A 20108-nucleotide genomic window follows, 5' to 3' on the forward strand; every position below is an offset into this window, starting at 1 on the left:
TTGGGGGCAGGAGGAGAAGGGGATGACCGAGGATGAGATAGCTGGATGGCGTCACTGACTCGATAGACGTGAATCTGAGTGAACTCCGGGAGTTGGTGATGGACAGGGAGGCCTGGCATGCTGCGATTCATGGGGTCACAAAGAGTTGGACACGACTGAGCGACTGATCTGAACTGAATTGAATGTTAGAAGATCATTTAGGAACACTGGCTTAGGAAGCAAAAAGTCGGCTAAGAGAGTAGTGTGTGTCAGTATTGAAAGGAATGTGTGATATTGAGGAAACAAATACCTTTCAAGGTAAGGGTTGAAATTAAATATGAAAAAGAACCCATATACAAAACACAAAAAAATGGTGAGATTCCCCTAGGCAATTTAAAAAAATAATCCTTAAAAAAACAAGCAAACAGTTAATATGAACATGGTGAACTGACTTGCCAGTTGTTATAAAATAGCTGATTAAATTATTATTTTTGTGTTTTCAGTTATTGCTTTGTTATTCTAAAGCATAAAGTTATTCTTTGTGCTTTTAACTATTTATTTGGTTAAACCTTTGAAAGGTTTGAGGTGTTCACATAGGAATATGGCTGATTTTCTTTTTAGATGATTGAGAATATCATCTGATTTTTGTGATAGAAGACAGTAAGTTAAATGATGATATATTGTGCTGGAGTTAACCAAAGGTATCATACCATCCACTGGAAGTTTTTATTTTTATTTTTTTTCTCTGGGAGTTTTTAAATTCAGCTGCTGTTCAGACTCATAAGATGACTACATATTGTACCTGTCTGTTCAGAAGGATATAGGACAGGAACATAGTTTTCTGGTAGGATAGCATCAGGTACAGTTATTTATCTTCATTTGTTGTTGTTTGAGCAGTTTATTTGGGGCAAAGGAGTTGCGATCTACACTGGACAGGGGTTACCTTGGCTTAGAAGCTCAATGCCCCACAGAAACCAGACAGTCTTGTAACAGTTCTTGTATGCATGGCTTTCAGCCACTCACAAGGGACATGTAGTTATGGAAGCCACTGCCCTCAGAGAAGAGCAGAAGCATGAGGCTCCAGTCACAGTTCTCGGGTCATTATTCCAGTTTAGATGGGGGTGATCAGCCAGGGGTTGCTTTTACCATGAGCCATGTTGTCTAGATAGCATTGTTGACATTGGCGTTTATCAGGTAAGCTGAGGAACAAAACAAGAGTTAACCCAAGGTCAGATTCTCATGAATTAGGGAAAGAGGGTTTGATTAACTTTTACCCACAGGTGCAAAGCAAAATGCCTACCCTTCAGGTACAATCAGCTGCTTGCACAGACGGTAGATACACCCTGAGTCCCTGGAGAGAATTATACAACCTGATCCTTAGTCTCAGACATGACAGCTACAGTGTGTGACCCTTGATGGGTGGAGGAAAGAAAACAGCTGTAAAGGACATTTTGGGGGCCAATTGGAGAATTTACTTGGGTATGATAATGGTATCTTTTTTATGGAAGTGGGTATAGGATTTAAAGCTTTATGAAATATCAGGGAGAAAAGTAGCCAGTAGCTTGGGGTGATGGATCAAAAGAATTTTGCCCCATTGAGGCACCTATTCCCGAGGAAGCTCCAAATCAACGAAAGAACCCTGTTTCAGAGAAATCGGAATTACTGGAGCTATATTTTACAACTTAAAATCAGATTTAAATAGCATTGAGCCGTGTTTCTCATTTAGACTCTAACAGCCTAAGTTGTAAGCATAGACTTAAGAAAGGACTTGCTTGTCCACCTTACTTTAGTCTGGTGGGTGGGGCGCTGTTTCCTGACTAAGAGGTTGGTGGGAAGCCGGTAGACACTCGTCCTGAACTTCTCTGGGGTTCTGCGGGCAGGTCCTGCGCCCTCTGCTGTTTCCTCCACATCCCCTCTTGGTTTGGGGAACCTTTTTCCCGTCTCATCCTTTACCATTTCTCTAGCTGGCTCTGGTTGGAAGAGATGTGGCAAAACCTCTCATGGCAAATGGAAACTATCCTTCATTTTCTTCATCTTTCTGGGTTTTATTCCATATATCCCTTTTTATTTCTTTAACATTATTTTAATGGATTTGTGATGAGAAAGGGCTCCCCCCCTGCCCCCCAAAAGCCCTGCAATCAGTTTCCCACTTTGAACTGGATGTCTTCTTAGTTGGGCAGAAAATATTTGAGAACAGTGATCACTTGAACTCCCTGACCAATGCTTTAGGTCTTTTATATATTTTTCCTGTCTTATTCTGAAGTTTCTTTTAGGGGGAAAAAAAAAAGTTCTGCTTTCAAGTGTTTGAAAAGCTCCTCTAGTATGTGAGGAGAAATCTAGGCCTGCATATTTGAGGGATGGGAGAGAAAGTTGAAAAAGGAAAGCCGAATGGTTGGAATTTATTAATTTTCAAAATTTGGTAAGAAATTAGATCAGTCCCTTCCTTAGAATCGCCTTCTCTTTTCTAGGATAATAGCCAAAGTTCTGGAGGACAACAAGCTGCCTGGTGCAATTTGTTCCTTGACCTGTGGTGGAGCAGATATCGGGTAAGTCAGCAGGCCCAGAGTGTCTTTCTGCTGAAGGACCTGGGGTGATCACCTAGAATCATCTTTACTAGAATTTCAAAACCCAATATAGTGGAGGAGGTGAGAGTGGTGTTTTGAAATCTTTACTGTTACAGATCTCACTGGGCTTTACTTCATTAATATGTAGCTGTTGTTGGAGAGTGAGTGAGAATTGTCTTTTTCGTTGCCCAGAGCTGCTTATTCTAAGGTGTTTGTGTTACACGTTACTGTGGCAGCGTGCAGCCTGTGGTTTCCTGGCGCTTGATTTATCAATGTGCTCACTTACAAAGCAGAGCTGTGGAGGGGTGCTCTGCTGTCTCACTCCGCACCGAGGACACGCAGCCTATCCTCTGGGTTCCTCCGTGACCAAAGAAGGGAACCCTGGAGACCCAACTTCTGATGTATTGTTTTTCAAAAGTTGCCATGTAATTCACATACCATAAAGTTCTCTCTTTAAAAATGTACAGTTCCTTGGTTTTTAGAATAGTCACAGTGTTGTACAGCCATCCTCATTACCTTATTCCAGAACGTTTTTGTTAACCCTCCCCTCAAAAGAGCCTGATACACATAGCAGTCACTTCCCCTCCCTCTTCCCCCGGCAACCCCTCTTCTACTTCCTGTCTCTGTATTTGCCTGTCTGGGATATTTCTTATAAATGGAATCATACAACATGTTGCCTTTGGGTTTGGCTTCTTTCACTTGGCAGAATGTCACAGCCTCCTTTTTTAGCTGGAACGGACTATACTTTCTCTAAACCATAGTAAAAGCTGGTTCTGCTGGCCTGGACTTTTTATGAGGTGACGTTTCCTAGGAGTCAGGTCTTAGAGCCCTTACTGGTATGGTGAAAGTCTTACTCTTGTCTCCATCTATTGTACTTAATGGGCAGTCTCAAAAAGGAGTAGTAAAGACCTTTTTTTAAAGATAAGTGAGAACATTTTAGAAATTTTATTTAGAAAATACAACTCCCATATAAAGAGTGCATATAGTGAAGTATTATCTAAATGTCATATAAAACATGACATTTAAAATATGTCTATCCTTTGACCCACTCTGTTCTTATACTTAGGACGTGCAGTCCTTCAAGTTGGCCTTGGTATAGCTCAGATGATAACAGTAGTGTGTGCAAGAGGGCTTTAAGCAGCAACCCCCTGGAGTGTCATTGCCCATGTGTGCTGGACTGACCTGGGGAAGCCCACATGCACAGTGTCATCAGCATTTCCAGCCCTGCATTGGTCTGAATCTGTATCTGTCTTGCTTGGCACATACCACACCCTTTGAAGCACTGAGCTATAAGCAAGGAGGTTCAGATTGACAGTGTCTGGTCTACCTTCCTTAGAAACTGGAAATCCTAGCACAGAGTTTCTAAGTCAGCTTCCATGAGGGATAATTAGGATATTTCCCTAAAGTCTTTGCACTTTTAATTCTTTTTCAAAAATATTTTTTAATTATTTTATTTTTGAGGAGTTTATTTGTTTTTAGGCAAGCCACGCAGCATGTGGGATCTCGGTTCCCTGACCAGGGACTGAACCCGTGCACCCTGCATTGGGAGCATGGAGGCTTAACCACTGGACCACCAGGGAAGTCCCTAAACTTTTAATTCTTGAAAGAATCAGTTTTAAGAGACTTTAAAATAACTGAGATGCTCATCAAGGAAATGCTCCAGTTGAAATGTCCAGTCACCCATCAGTACAAGAAGGAATATCTTCCTTAACAACTTCCTTGAGGTGATTTCTGTTTATGGAGAGCTCCCAGAATGGGTTAGGCACTGTCAGATGCCACCATTGCTGGGTTTCTCTGCTTGGGTGACTGTGTCTGTTCCCTTGCAGCACAGCAATGGCCAAGGATGAGCGGGTGGACCTGCTGTCCTTCACCGGGAGCACTCAGGTGGGAAAACAGGTGGCCCTCATGGTACAGGAGAGGTTTGGTAAGTGTTGACTTTATAATGAACATTTTAATATCCTCAACTATGGATGTGCAATCTAAAGATAGGGTTTTTTCCATGGATTATTTGACTGTCCAAGTAAAAGAAAAGATACAGTTAATAGTGGGTTAATATTAACAGCAGATATAATACCATAATTTGGAAAAGGATGCCATTCCCTCCCTAACTGACTGTATTAGAATCATATCAAATATATTTATTAATGTGTAACAGACCAGTTTAGCAAGTAAAAAAAGAAAACTCGCGATTTAAGCAGGACCATTCAGAGTACAGGACCTAGACTGAATGCAGTATAGAAGACTTGCGTCTGTTCTTTCATTTATGATGTAGCTCGCAGTGGCTTTGGTAATAACAGCCCCATCCCCATGTAATTTAATATCCACCTGATGCTTAGGCTTCCCTGGTGGCTCAGTGGTAAAGAATCTACCTGGCACTGCAGGTGACATGGGTTTGATCCTTGATCCAGGAAGATCCTACATGCCTTGAAGCAGCTAAGCTGTGCGCAACTGTTGAGCTGGTGCTGTTGAGCCCAGAAGCCACAACTACTGAAGCCTACAGGCCCAAGAGCCCCGTGCTCTGCAACAAAAGAAGCCACCTCAATGAGAAGCCCGCACTAGAGAGCAGCCCCTCAGTCTAACTAGAGAAAAGCCCACGCAGCAAGGAAGACCCAAGAAGCCAAAAAAAAAAAAAAAAATCCTTTAAAAATAAAAATGCATTTGATGCTTAACTGTTTCAGAGTAGTGGAGGGGAGAACATACTCTCCTGTTGTCACATATGCTGCCAATGTCACAAGTAAATAAAAGTTACTTACATAGAAGCTGATTTTGAAGTGCAGTTAAGAAAAAATAAATGTATATTTAAAAGGTCAGTAGTAAACACAGCTCTAAGTTGAGGCAAACGGATCTCAAATCTCAGTGCTCAGGAGTATAAAATGAGAATGGTGTACATAACCTCCTGTATTCCTTCCTGAACTGTAAGTTGGCAGTGTGTATCAGGAGCTATAATATTCACACCCTTTGCCCCTGACCTAAGTAGATAAATCGAGAGGTAGGTAATCAACAGCCAATATATGCAACACTAGAGAAGTTGTTAAATAAAAGGTGGCTTATATCATGGTGATGGGATGCTATATTGTGATGTTTTTCAAAATATAGCTCTTAATAATTTAGAGAAAAACTGAACTGATAGGTTTTTATTGAGGAAATAAAGCAAAATTGATTATTATGATCTCAACTGAATATAGATGTATAGGAAAGAGATTGGAAGGCACTGTATCAAATTATGAGGAGAGATTTCATGGTAACTTGTGCCGTGCCTTTGGCTTATTTGATTCTTTTTTGCCTTTTTTTTTTTCCAAATAATTTTCTACAATGAGCACATAATTTTTAAACTTTTTTATTGTGATAATATATGTGTGTGTGTGTGTGTATATAGATATATATATAACAAAACTCAACATTTGGTTTATATATATATATTTTTTTAACTGTACAATTCAGTTGCATTAATACATTTGCACTTACATTGTTGTGAAACTGTCACCATCATCCATTTCCAGAACTTTTTTTGTCTTCCCACCTCTACCCATTAAAAACCAGTTCTGCATTCCTTCCTTCTCCTAGCCCTTGGGAACAAGCATTCTGTTTTCTGTCTCAGACTTGATTATTCTAAGAACCTCTTATAAGTAGAATCATACAGTAGACGTCTTTCTGTGTCCAGTCATTTCACTTAGCATAGTATCTTCAAGGTTTATCCATGTTGTAGCGTGTGTCAGAACTTCCCTTTTAAGACTGAGTAATATTCCATTGTATGGATATACCACTGTTTGTTTATCTGTGCATTTCTCTGTAGATACTAGGGTTGATTCTACCTTTTAGCTATTGTGAAAGTTGCTATTGCAAATACTACTGAGGCCCCTGTTTACTTCTTATGGTTAAGTACCCAGAGGTGGAATTGTTAGATCTTATGGTAGTACTGTGTTTAAGTTCTTGGGAAATTGTCGTATAATTTTCCTCGGTGACTGTACCATTTTACACTAACTGTTTGGAGTTTAAGGGGATATAATTTCAAGCTTAGAGAAATTCCAAGACTAACACAAAGAATCCCATATACTCATTAATAAGTTTTACCAATCACTTGCCCCATTTTTAAAATCGCTTTCTCTTCAGCAGCACACACACACATACACACACAAAAACACATACATATTGTGAGAGTATATTGTTTTTGAACCTTTTGAGAAAGCTGAAGACATTGTATTCCTTCAGATATGTTTGTGTATTTCCTAAGAACAAGGCCTTTCTGTCATATAACCATCATACAGTTATTGAAATCAGTCATCTTGACATTAACGCAATGCTCGTTCTTTTTTCTTTTCCTTGAGGTACAACTGATTTATGCTTATGCTATATTTTAAATCTGAAAGTAAAACAAATGGGATAGGCTGTGGTTTGCAGGTGTGTGCAATCAACTGAAATAGGCATGAATTTCTGTTTATATATTTTTAAAGGGAGAAGTTTATTAGAACTTGGAGGAAACAATGCCATTATAGGTAAGGTTGCCTTTTTTGTTTGTTTTCTGGTTGACATGTCTTCAGTAGTCATCCTGAATGTGTAGAACTCATCTGTTCTGTGTTGTTTGAGAGCTAACTCCCGTGCATGGGAACTATTCCTTATGAGACAGAACAGTGTGTTCGTGTTTGGAAAGTGTTACCTGGGGCTTAGAACCTGTGTGTGAGACTTTCTGATGTGGCATGTTTCTTGTTCTCCTATTTTTTTTTTTAACTGGCCACATGTTTCTCTAGAATAAATAAGTCACTCGTATATGATCTGTTTCCAGAAATACTAGCTTGTCATCAGTGGAATATTGAGTGCTTTTACATTGGGAAGGAACACTTCCTTGAGGTATTTTATCATTTAGCTATAGTCTTAGAGATTATTTAATTCTCTTTTTCACTTGTTTGACACAAAAGGAAATAGTCCACCAGCATAACTTCTGGATAATATAATGAATATCAGCTGGTTGAGACTTCATAGAATCATGAATTTTATGATACAAAACTTCCTAATTGTACATTGCTGTCGTTATCATGTTTAATGCTTTTGTGTTTGTGGGGGACACCAGGAATAGAAAAAGTGTATGATGAAGGATTTGTTCTGGATGAACTTCTAATCTTATAAAAGAGAGCTGATTAAAAAATACAGTTAATGTTTATTGATCACTAGGCATTTGACAAGTTCTGTGATAAGCTGTTTCATATGCCATATGTCATTTAAGCCCCACAGTAGTCCCATGAGGCAGATACCTTTATTAATCTCATTTGAAGGTTACACTGAGGCTTAAAATGATATGTGCCTGAAGTGACAGAGTCAGCATTTGTATCTTGGCAATCAGACCCCAGAGCACAGCTCTCTTTCTAAACCTCCTTCCTATTGTCCATTAGTACCCCAGATAATAGTATTCCATTTCATGGATGAGGAAACTGAGGCTTAAAAACGTAAAAATAACACAACTAGAAAGGGATGGGGATGGATAAGAACTTTGGTCTGTTTGGTTGTACAAACTACCTTCTTAACCATCACATTAGTCTGAGAATGCTGTTAGGCTGGGCAGGGGAAAATTGAGGATGGAAAAGGCAGTTGGGACTGTAAGTTTATGGAAGGGGTGGAAAGGAACGAGTTATAAGTAGTACAGTGTATCACCGGAAGGGTTAATCTTATAAAGACGAGGCTCGTTTTTTCTTCAGAGGGCAGAAAAGTAGGAGGAAGGAATATAGGCAAAAGGGGAGAGGAATCTGGAGGTCATTTTGTGTTGATCTCTTCAGATGCAGAGGAAGCAGGACAGGGCTTATCACTCCAAGACTTTTCACGAAGTGCAGGATGCGGTCGCCTGGTGTGGGAGTAAAGGGCCCCGGGGGATTTGAGAGATTTTAAAAAACTTCCATAGAGGGGGGAACAAGTGGCATGTAAGGGAACGGACTGATGCAGGTGAGGGTGTAGATATTGTTAGAGAGCTTGGTTTGATGGTGGTAATAAATCAGAAGGGTCCCAATGGACTCTCTATGGCCCAGGGAAGCTGCCATTGTAATCAGCCGTGGGGTTGAGGGTGGAGGCAAGTAAAACTGACAAAGACGACAGTGTCTTATAGAAGAGATCACGTGGGGGTGCAGACAAGGCTTAGTCAGCACCAGAAACTCCCGAGAGGTGAAAGATAAAACAGATCAGAAGAGGATGAACTCATCACTCTATTCTCATATCATTTTCCATGGGAGAGAAGTTGCCTTTGCACTGTGAACCTGCTCATCGTAGAGAAATAGTTCTGATGTTCTCTTCCTGTGCTTTCTAAAGGCATCATCTTCTACCACTTAGTGTCAAGTACCTTGTCTGCCTACTTCACGACACTAATGGGTGTGTTTTGTTTCCCTAAGCTTTTGAGGACGCAGACCTCAGCTTAGTCGTCCCCTCAGCTCTCTTTGCAGCCGTGGGGACAGCTGGCCAGAGGTGTACCACTGCGAGGCGCCTGGTGAGTGTCTGCGTGGGCATGTGAGGGTGTCCCGCGTTTCCATTGCCATTTTTTAACACACTGTACCATTCAGGAAGTGTGATGGAAGCGCCACTAGAAACCTGCAGTTTCTGAACGTGGTTGACGCTCCTGCTCTGTTCTGTGCTTGTGGCACACTGGGCTGGTCAGTCAGGGCCTCTGCCTCAGCTCTGCCCCAAGCTGGATGTGGTCCAGCCCTCCCTGGAGCTGGACCTGGGAGATTCGACCTGCTCTCAATCCTGCACCTAACAATGTGGACGGAGTCCCATGTCACTTAGAGAATAAAACAACCTAAACACCCTATGGGGTCGCAAAGAGTCGGACAGGACTTAGAGCCTGAACACAACAACAAAACATTTGAAAAATTCAAAACTGTTTGCTTTTAGCATAGCAAACAAAATTCAAAACTGTTTTGCTTTTAGATAGACAATTTTGGCTTTTTTATAAAGACATTTTAAGTAGTAAAATATTTTAAAAATTAAAGAAATTTTGGCCTGTAAGTCAAGTCTTGGATTTGACTTGATGTGACATAATTTTCTGGAAAGTAAATGTATGTGTATTCTCTCTTGAGAAATGTCTAAGTCTGTTCACATAGTGTATAGAGCACATAAATATTAAGTGAATATGATGAGAGGGGTTTCCCGTCAGTACTTGGGGCTTGGAAAGTTTAATATCCACCCTTAGTTTTGGGCTGGATTTTAAAATGATTTTTTATGGGATACAACCTCGATTTTCATGACTCATGCTACTGAAAACTTGTGCCAAACACGTCTTGATTAGCCAGAAAATTTGGCTACATTTGCCTTTTTAAAAACAATTATTGTTGAGTTTTCCTCCTGTCATTAAAAAAAAAAATCGAATTATGGAGGAATTCAGTTCAGTTCAGTCGCTCAGTTGTGTCCGACTCGTTGCGAGCCCATGGATCGCAGCACGCCAGGCCTCCCTGTCCATCACCAACTCCCGGAGTTCACCCAAACTCATGTCCATCGAGTTGGTGATGCCATCAAGCCATCGCATCAGAATCTTTTCCAATGAATCAACTCTTCTGAGGTGGCCATAGCTTTGAGTTTTTCCTCTCACCCACAATGAATGTGAACAAATTCTTTATAAGATTAGCATAATCTAAATTAGTTTTAGAATAAGATAATAGGGAAATTAAGTCTTTACTTTTGTCCTGACTTCTCATTTTCACTTTTCCTATATTTTACAGTGAATGAATATCAATCTTTTCTTTGTTTTTACATTATTCAGTTGAAGTTTTCAAGAACATTTAAGCTACAATTTTCATAAAGTATTTACAATTTATTAAATTTGTTCACCTTAAGCATTTATTACATTAAAGCTTAGAAGGAAACAGTCATACTCCAAAATATTATAGTCTTTAATTACATGACTGTGTGGATCACAATAAACTGTGGAAAATTCTGAAAGAGATGGGAATACCAGACCACCTGACCTGCCTCTTGAGAAACCTATATGCAGGTCAGGAAGCAACAGTTAGAACTGGACATGGAACAACAGACTGGTTCCAAACAGGAAAAGGAGTACATCAAGGCTGTATATTGTCACCCTGCTTATTTAACGTATATGCAGAGTACATCATGAGAAAGGCAGGGCTGGAAGAAGCACAAGCTGGAATCAAGATTGCCGGGAGAAATCTCAATAACCTCAGATATGCAGATGACACCACTCTTGTGGCAGAAAGTGAAGAGGAGCTAAAAAGCCTCTTGATGAAAGTGAAAGAGGAGAGTGAAAAAGTTGGCTTAAAGCTCAACATTCAGAAAACGAAGATCATGGGATCTGGTCCCATCACTTCATGGGAAATAAATGGGGAAACAGTGGAAACAGTGTCAGACTTTATTTTTTTGGGCTCCAAAATCACTGCAGATGGTGATTGCAGCCATGAAATTAAAAGACGCTTAACTCCTTGGAAGAAAAGTTATGACCAACCTAGATAGCATATTGAAAAGCAGAGACATTACTTTGACAACAAAGGGCCGTCTAGTCAAGGCTATGGTTTTCCCAGTGGTCATGTATGGATGTGAGAGTTGGACTGTGAAGAAAGCTGAGCGCCGAAGAATTGATGCTTTTGAACTGTGGTGTTGGAGAAGACTCTTGAGAGTCCCTTGGACTGCAAGGAGATCCAACCAGTCCATTCTGAAGGAGATCAGCCCTGGGATTTCTTTGGACAGAATGAAGCTAAAGCTGAAACTCCAGTACTTTGGCCCCCTCATGCGAAGAGTTGACTCATTGGAAAAGACTCTGATGCTGGGAGGGATTGGGGGCAGGAGGAGAAGGGGATGACCAAGGATGAGATAGCTGGATGGCATCACTGAGTCAATGGACGTGAGTCTGAGTGAACTCTGGGAGTTGATGATGGACAGGGAGGCCTGGCGTGCTGCAATTTATGGGGTCGCAATGAGTCGGACACGACTGAGCGACTGAAGTGAACTGAACTGAATTACAGGGCAAACTATGAAATGATGTAAATGTCAAGCATTTTTTTATTTGGTTAACTTTTGTTTTTCCTTTGCATCCTGGAGCAAATATGCATAGCTATGCTTTCTATTAAGTGTCAAATATTAAAGGATACTATTGTATCCTTTCTATTAAGTGTCAAATATTACAGGATACTATTTGGGTCATAACCCAAATTAATTTCTATAGGGACAGTAGTAGTCTTTAGAAAAATCCACTCCAGTATTACACACCTCTATATGATTTATCATTGGCCCTCTGTATTCAAAATCTTCTGTTTCATCCAACTGTGAACCATGTAGTCCTGTAGCATTTATTTTAGAAAAATATTTTTATACAGGGGGACTTGAGCAGTTCAAACCCATGTTGTTCCAGGGTCACCTGTATAAATCAGTACTATTAAGAAAAATTGGAATAACTCCCTGGCAGTCTAGTGGTTAGGACTCTGAGATTTCACTGCTGAGGGCATGGGTTCAATCCCTGGCCAGGGAACTAAGATCCCACAGCTTCACAATGTGGCCAAAAAAAAGAAAAAGGCTGCAGGAAAAAAAGAAAATTGTACATTGTTAGCAATTTTGTGCATTTATTTATACTATTTACATGTACTATTAATAGTGCATTTATATTTCCTAATGCCTTGAATGTTTCTTCATTTAGTTCTTACATGAAAGCATCCATGATGAAGTTGTCAATAGACTTAAAAAGGCGTATGCACAGATCCGTGTTGGGAACCCTTGGGACTGTGAGTATCTGGTTCATTTCAGAGATTTTCTTTTTAACTGCTGATGTTATAAGAGTTTCTGATTTTCTACATATATATATACATATATATATATATATTTCTTTATTTTCCCTTTCCGAGAGGCCCAAGGGACTCTGAAGCAGGTTATTATTGGGCAGATGGGGTGACAAGTCTGCTCCAAGTTAGGATCTGAGTGTTTCATGTGAGCTGGGTGGGGTGAGCTTGGGAAATGATCTTGAGGTGGGGTGAGTTTGAGGAGCTGCTCCTTCTCCATGTCCCTCTTTGGAGTTACCACCATCTTCCCTCAAGCAAGGTGGCAAGAGGCACCTACCTGACTTTTCTGCTTCCCTTTCTGCCTTCCAGCATAACCAAAGCAGTTTTAAAAATGTAATCAGATAATTCACTCTCTTGCTTGACACATTCATTGCTTTTGGACTAAAACTTCAATGCCTTTGGAGCCCTGTTTTAGCAAGTTTATAGTCTTGCGTGGTCTTACCTCGTTGCCTGCCCCGACCCCCTGTGCACCCTTAACTTGTTCGCAACTGCTGGGCCTATGAAGTTCTTAGAGAATCGTCACCCTGTAATGAAGAAGCAGAGCCTATATTTTGACTGCAGTGCTCTGATGAATTGATAGCTCTTTGCCTAGATTTGACCCTCCATGTTTCTCTATAGAAAGCTTCTGAGGACTCAGTCACACCTGCTTTTTTGCAAATCTTCTGTGGCTGCTTTTGCACTGCATTGGTGTAGTTGAATAGTCATGGCAGAGACCACATGTCACACAAAGCGTTAAATAGTTACTGTCTGGCTCTCTGCAGACAAAGGTTGCTGAAACCTTCGGCTCTAAACCGAAGTGATATATGAAGGGATTGGTCTGCTCATTGAGATAGCTGTTCGAATAATAAAATGATGTCTTTTAGGGTGAAATGAAGAGCATTCTTTTTTTCTCTCCAGCTAACGTTCTCTATGGGCCACTCCACACCAAACAGGCAGTAAGCATGTTCCTTGGAGCAGTGGAAGAAGCAAAGAAGGAAGGTGGCGCTGTTGTCTATGGCGGCAAGGTAATGACCGCTTGAGAGCAGGACTTTCTTTTCCTTTTGCGCACAGGTAGGCTCTGGGTAAATTGATGAAGTGTCCCTGACTGCCAGCTTTCTTTTCTGCATTCCTTTTGTGACAGGGGAGTAAGTACATATTTGAAAGAATGACAGTATAACACTCATGAACATTTCTGAAAAGACACAACTCGGAGCCAAGGTTATCTTTGAATTGAGTGCCTGGCAATTTGTATGGAAGGAAGGTGAAGACCTCTTTTTCATGGTACAGGGGAGGACTGTATTCAGTACAGTTTAAATCCGCATTTAGTCCTGATTTTTAAGTCATTTAAGGCAGAGAATCAAAAAAATACACACTACAAGCATTTTAATTTGACACATATTACTATTGTCAATGGAAAATTAATTAGTTGGTTTAAGAAAGAAATGGAAAGTTTTATTTGAGCCAAGTTAAGGATTATAACCCAGGAACAGTATCTTGGAACGTTTCGAGAACCATTCTGCCTGTTAGAAGTCAAGGCAGTTGTAAAAGTATTTTAGACTGTATATTAAATGACAGTTTACACAGTCTAGAGAAATGTCATCGTGGCTCCTCACAAGATAATGAAGGAGTGTTATATTTTAGGAATTGTCTTATTGGTGCTAGGAGAATGTTTGCTCTTTATGGTTAAGCAGGTATTTCTGCTTATGGGGAGGTTTGGTTGATGCATTATACAGATACACAATGCACAGTAGAGGGGAGAGAGGAAACCATAGGGCAGAGAAAGCTTTTGATGGTTAAATTTTTCTTGTCTTGCTGTAAAATATGAATTTCATTTCACACTCTGTTTGATTCTTGAGATGTAGATCCAAGGTATTTTCTTCATGTAGGATAGAAATTTGTCTTCATCCTTGAATAAGCTATAAGTATCATTTATTATCTACAATGTAGTTTCAGTTCTTTAAAAACCGCAGTGAACTGAGTTCTTGCAAAGCTCTCTGAGAGCAGAATCCTTCTCTTAACATTGACACACCTATATTTCACCTGATAGAGATGTGTATGCATATTTGTGTTTTTGTTACTTATTTACCTTGAGTTTTTTTTTTTAAGCATATAACTTTATAGAAGTAACTTTTTCCCCTCCTTGGGTAATATTTACTTGTTACACAATGCAGTATAGGATTACAGTAACAAATATAGCTGCTGCATACAGAACCGGGAGTAAATATAGGTGACTCTTGGTAAACATGCAGCTCAGAAGGTGAGAGCAGAATTGTATAGGCACACTGGAGAACTGACCACTGGCCAAGCAGCTTGCTGCCAGCATCAGAATATTTTATAGACGTTAACGAGATGAACTAGTAATTTGGTTATGTGGAGCTTAGTTAGGAGCGTGTCTACAGTATGCCCTTTTGGAGCTTTAGGTTTCTGTGTTACTGTGTGTTCATTTGCTAGGGCTGCCATAACAAAGCATCACAGACTGGGTGGCTTAAGCAACACGTTTATTGTCTCACAGTTCTGGAGGCTGAGTCCAAAATCGAGGTGCTGGCACGTTTGTTTCTTCCTGATGAGGCTTCTGGCTTGCAGGTGGCCGCCTTCTCTCGGTGTCTTCACATGGTCTGCCTGGAGAGAGGAGGTCCTTGGTGTCTCTTCTTATGAGCAATTAGTTCTATCTGATAAGGGCCTCAGCCACATGACCTTGTTTAACTTTGCCTCCTTGAAGGTCCTGTCTTCAAATTTAGTCATCGTGGAGAAGGTGAGGTTTAAGGCTTCAATGTAAGAATTGGGGAAGCGGTGAGGGGTGGGGTACGTTGTAACAGGATGGATATAGATTACCTCTTTAAAAATTATGTGGAGTTAAAAATAGCCACCTGTAGCCGCATTTTTTCACTGCAACTTGGTCATGATGCATAGCCCTGCTCTCTGTCCTTGACCCTTTTTTCTTTTCTTTTTCTGACCAACTAAATTAGAACCAATAGGTGGCAGAGAAAATTTCATTCATGATGGGAAGTTATTTTGGAGAAATAATTCATTTATAAATGATATTTTTTTTTTTCCCTAAAGTATAGGCATGGGACTTCCTGGCAGTCCAGTGGTTAAGACTTCGCATTCCAATGCAGGGGGTGTGGGTTCCCTCCCTGGTTGGGGAGCTGATATCCCACATGCCCCGCCAAAAAAATCAAAACATAGAACAGAAGCAATAATGTGGCAGATTGAGTAAAGACTTTAAACATGGTCCATATCAAAAAAAACACCTTAAAGTACAGGCGAAGATGGTATCTTCTGAACCGAAGAACCAAAACCAAATATTCTTGGTTTTATTTCCGTTCTCTGCTGCAGGTTATGGATCGCCCTGGAAATTACGTAGAACCGACAATCGTGACAGGTCTTGAGCATGACGCATCCATTGTACACACAGAGACTTTTGCCCCGATTCTTTATGTCTTTAAATTCAAGGTAAAATGTGGATTCCTTCTCTCTTTCCTCTAGTTTAATGCTGAAACAAATGAGAAGACCAGGAGAAAATAAAGACATTAAATTTCACTCAGTTAGCCTTTTGGGGAGGTTTTATAAAATGACTGTGATTAATAGAGACTTGAAAGTTAAGGAAAAAATACGATGATCCAAACACTTTAAACAATAAAGCATGTTAAGCTAGATGCCAGGGGGATTGAGACAAGCCAAGGGCCATTGTTGAAATTAATGGAGAATGTGGCCCACATTGTCTGTATCACCTGATTTTGAGCTGTGTATGCTATGCAGTCATCTTGTGCACAGAAGGGACCAGGTAGTTTGATAGTCTGAGTGTTCAATATCAGTGGACAGTATGAGAAGATGTAAACATACAGTTACAGCCTGTATCAGAGGACACAGAGGTTTCAGCAGACATAGGTATCTAGAGGGTCTCCTTCCTCACGTGCAACAGGCCCTACTCTGCCAGCAGAAGCTTAGAGATTGAATTGAGGCTTGGCTACTATGATTAACAGTTAAAGGGTAATGAGACATACCTTGTTGCAATTATGTGATGGCATGAATTAAAATCTTGCTTTTAATTGTCTATTATTGTTCCATATAATGTGACTATAAATTGTAGTTTCATGTTTTGTCATGTGTCTACATGTTTGAGTTCCTGAGCTTATAATTTAGCCCCTCTTGCCTAATCTGTGAATTTGGGATAACATTGAGCCTATGTCATTGGCTGAGAATTAAATATATAAACGTATGTTCAATGCCCAGGTCAGTGTGTTTATGTTGCATGTAGTAAGAGCTTAGTAAATAATAGATCTTATATGTAGTGGCATGAACGGAAGAATGTACGTGTGTGTGTGTGTGTGTGTGTGTGTTTTATATTTATTTGGCTGTGCTGGGTCTTCATATGGAAACTCTTAGTCACAGCATATGGGATCTAGTTCCCTGATGAGGGATGGAACCCAGATCCCCAGTGTTGGGAACACTGAGTCTTAGCCACTGGACAGCCAAGCAAGTCCCCTTATATGTTTTTCTCAAAGTTCATTTGAGGGGAAGATCCCACAAAGCACTGTATTAGGAAGATGTTGACTCCTTAGTTCCCCTACGATTACACTGGTAAATTTTATGGAATGAGTTTACCATTAGTGATTGGACCCGACACTGTATCATCTAACAGCTTCCAATGTCTGTCCTTTTAGAATGAAGATGAGGTCTTTGCATGGAACAATGAAGTCAAACAGGGACTTTCAAGTAGCATCTTTACCAAGGATATGGGCAGAATCTTTCGCTGGCTTGGGTATAACTTTGTCTGTTTTGAAAATGTATATAAGTCTGATTTGTGTGGTGAATGGACTTTACAAAAAAGAAAATGACGCCATCATAGGTGAAAATCTGTTTTTCAGCATTGAGAATCTTAAAAGTTTTGTTCAGCTTATTTATTCATTTTTGTGTGTGTGTATGTATGTGTATATATTTTTTTAACTTCCCTATATTTTGCTTTCACTGTGCCTCCCTTTTTATATACACAGACCAAAAGGATCAGATTGTGGCATTGTAAACGTCAACATTCCAACCAGTGGGGCTGAGATTGGAGGTGCATTTGGTATGTGGAGAATCCTTTTTTTTTTTTACCATGTTGGATAACATGTGTGAAACATTGTCTGCCAGGAAAGCATAGAGACTTGGTACCCAAAGCTTTTACTGGGAGTTGGTCACACAGGCATGCAAGGCCTAACATGCCCCCAGATTTCAGACTCTCAGAAGGAAAACCGGTATTAAACATAAACTACATTGTTGGCCCAGTGAGACCGGATGGGGAACTGGTTAGCCTGTACATTTCCAGGAGCTAGCGGCATTGTAAACAGATCTGCTGTGTATTTTCTGCACAGCTTGTAACTTTTCTCAGACTTTGAAGTTATAACTTACTTGTCTTCTGGTTTCCATTACTGTAGCTGAAAAGCCCAATCCACTTTGATTTCTGATCTTTCCCCTCATTTCAAAAGTTTAGGGCCTGTTATTTATGTCTGATGTTCTGAAATTCTTCAGTAATATGCCTCAGTGGAGATCTTGGTAAAATTCTTGTTGCACAGTCAGTGGGCTAGCAATTGGCCTTTTAGCATTGGAACTCACAGGTTTTAGTTGTGGAAAGTTTTTGATAGTTTTATTTTGTTTTGGTGGTGTTTGAGGTTTTTTCCCTTTGATTTTTTTTTTCTGTTTTAATTTCTAGAACTCCTATTATTTGCATGTTATCTCTTGAAGAATTATCTAATTTTTTTTTCCCTTTATCTATCTCATTAGTCTTTTTGAGAGATTTCTTCAAACTTTTCTTCTAATCCTTCTCTCAAGTTTTTTCTCATCTGCTCTTACCAAAAAACAATATTAAGTGTACTTTGATAGCATACTTTTAAATGTAACCTTTTCTTGTTTTGTGGAATCATAATCTTTTTATAATCTTTAAAAATATTAATATAACATTTAAACATTTTATTATCACATCAGTTTATGTATATTTTAGAAAATTATATACAGATAAGCGTAAATGGGAAAATAAATTATATTTCCCTTGTCAAGAGGTTTCTACTCTTAACACCGTGGTCTAATGGTAAGGTTTTTTCAAGGTTGCCTTCTGCTGCTTGATATTTTTATTTTTTTAAATTCCTTTAAGTTTATTTTCCACAGTAGTTCCCTGTTTTGTGTTTGTTTTGGTCTCTGTCTTTTATTTATTTGTTTGCAAAGGAGCTACCTGGCCACAGGTGAGGTAACTGGTCAGGTAGCTCTGGTCCCCTGGTGTCATCCTCTCCGTGATACTGAGCAGGAGCCCGCACAGAGGCGCTGCTCACGAGCTCTTTGTGCTCTTCTCTAGGAGGAGAGAAGCACACTGGCGGTGGCAGGGAGTCGGGCAGTGATGCCTGGAAGCAGTACATGAGAAGATCTACTTGGTAAGAGAAGGCTTTGGGGAAGCGGTTTGGCCTTACAGCCTCTGGAACATGCTTCTACACATTTCTGCTTTCTGCTCTGTGTTCGTGTAATTTCTCTTGATTTTGTGTTTCTAACATTCCACAGCTCTCCCCTCCCAGATCATCCACTTGGTACTATTGTTTTCCTAACTGTCTTCAGCTAGTGCCCAGCATCTGACTGAAACCAGTGGTTTCTGTCTAGGGATAGCACCATAGCAAGACACTTGGGCTCAGCCAGCAGGATAAAGTGGAAGAGGCTGTCCTTTGAGTTTTTTCCTTGGGTGCAGTTAACCTACCCTTGTAATCTACCAGGGTAGAAGAACATGGAGGTGGGTGGGCTGCCTGCAGGCCTGGCTAGTGAGTGGCAGGGGTGGCGGGGGGGTGGGGGTGGGGGATCCTGCTCTCTTGGAATACTGAACATGAACCTTGAAAGTAGAACAGCGCCAAGGGTAGCCGGTGAGGGAACCTGTTGCTGGGATATTTTGATTAGGACTTTTTACTTGTTTTCTATTTTCCCTCCCCTTTAAATAGAAATTGCTCCATCCAGGTGCAATAAGATGGTATGTGAGGTGAGGCCCGTGTGGTGTTAGGTGTTAAAGGAGCACGGGTGAGAAACCAGGACACTGTCTTGGTCTCATTTACTGTTTCTCACTGGCTCTAGAACCTCAGATGGAGCAGGGTGGGGGGTTCTCCAGCAACTTCATGTAGGTCAGGAATTTTTTTTCCCCCTCCAGCTTGACTGAGGTATATGATTGACAAGATCGCAATATATTTAAAATGTATAACATGATGATTTACATATGCATACATTGTGAAAAGATTCCCAGTCAAGTTAGCACATCCTTAACCTCACATCATTGTGTGTGTGTGTGTGTGTGTGTGTGCACGTGCAGGCATGCTTAGGATCTACTCTTAGCAAATTTTTGAATGTATGTCAGGAGTTTCTGAGGTGCTTTGGCTATGGCTTGTTTAGTCTCAGACATGCATGCTCTTTGCCTGATTCCCTTTTGTTGAAGACAGTCTTGTTCCTTTTATTATTTGTCTTGTGTACTTGGGATCTAGGGGACCAAGCATGTATTAATAGCTGTGGCCTTTTTGGAACCCATTTAATGAGGACACTCTGTATCAGGAGTAAAGCCAGATGGCTAAAAGGAAACCTTTTATTTTCCAAATTACTATAATTCCTTGTTTTATCTCTATCAGGTGTGAATCCCTGTGTTTTCCCTACTAATTCACTGCACGTTATTGAGAGACATAAAGAAGATGAAGTTATAGTCTCCATATTCTTTACACCCTGAAAACCACGACTAACAGATACGCTGTGTGTCTTTTCAGACTTTTGTGTTTCTCCTTTTTTTTTCTTTTATAAAACTGGATCTATACTAATTTTTTTGTATACTAATTTTTTT

At 40.2% G+C, this 20108-nt stretch overlaps 1 protein-coding gene across 2 annotated transcripts in view; it reads left to right on the forward strand.

Moving 5' to 3' along the window:
- Positions 1-20108, forward strand: part of ALDH7A1 (aldehyde dehydrogenase 7 family member A1) — a 39248-nt gene that overhangs the window by 16754 nt on the left and 2386 nt on the right. Inside the window, exons 8-17 of one of the 2 annotated variants that reach the window (XM_068979472.1) lie at positions 2448-2525; positions 4370-4467; positions 6995-7036; positions 8912-9006; positions 12160-12244; positions 13196-13302; positions 15614-15730; positions 16942-17039; positions 17272-17345; positions 18606-18681. In XM_068979472.1, coding sequence (XP_068835573.1) covers positions 2448-2525; positions 4370-4467; positions 6995-7036; positions 8912-9006; positions 12160-12244; positions 13196-13302; positions 15614-15730; positions 16942-17039; positions 17272-17345; positions 18606-18681 — 870 coding nt within the window. The remainder of the gene's footprint in view (positions 1-2447; positions 2526-4369; positions 4468-6994; positions 7037-8911; positions 9007-12159; positions 12245-13195; positions 13303-15613; positions 15731-16941; positions 17040-17271; positions 17346-18605; positions 18682-20108) is intronic. The other variant, XM_068979474.1, reaches the window with a different exon arrangement.

The sequence above is a fragment of the Capricornis sumatraensis genome, chromosome 9 (assembly GCF_032405125.1).
Source record: "Capricornis sumatraensis isolate serow.1 chromosome 9, serow.2, whole genome shotgun sequence".
Classification (NCBI taxonomy): Eukaryota; Metazoa; Chordata; class Mammalia; order Artiodactyla; family Bovidae; genus Capricornis; species Capricornis sumatraensis.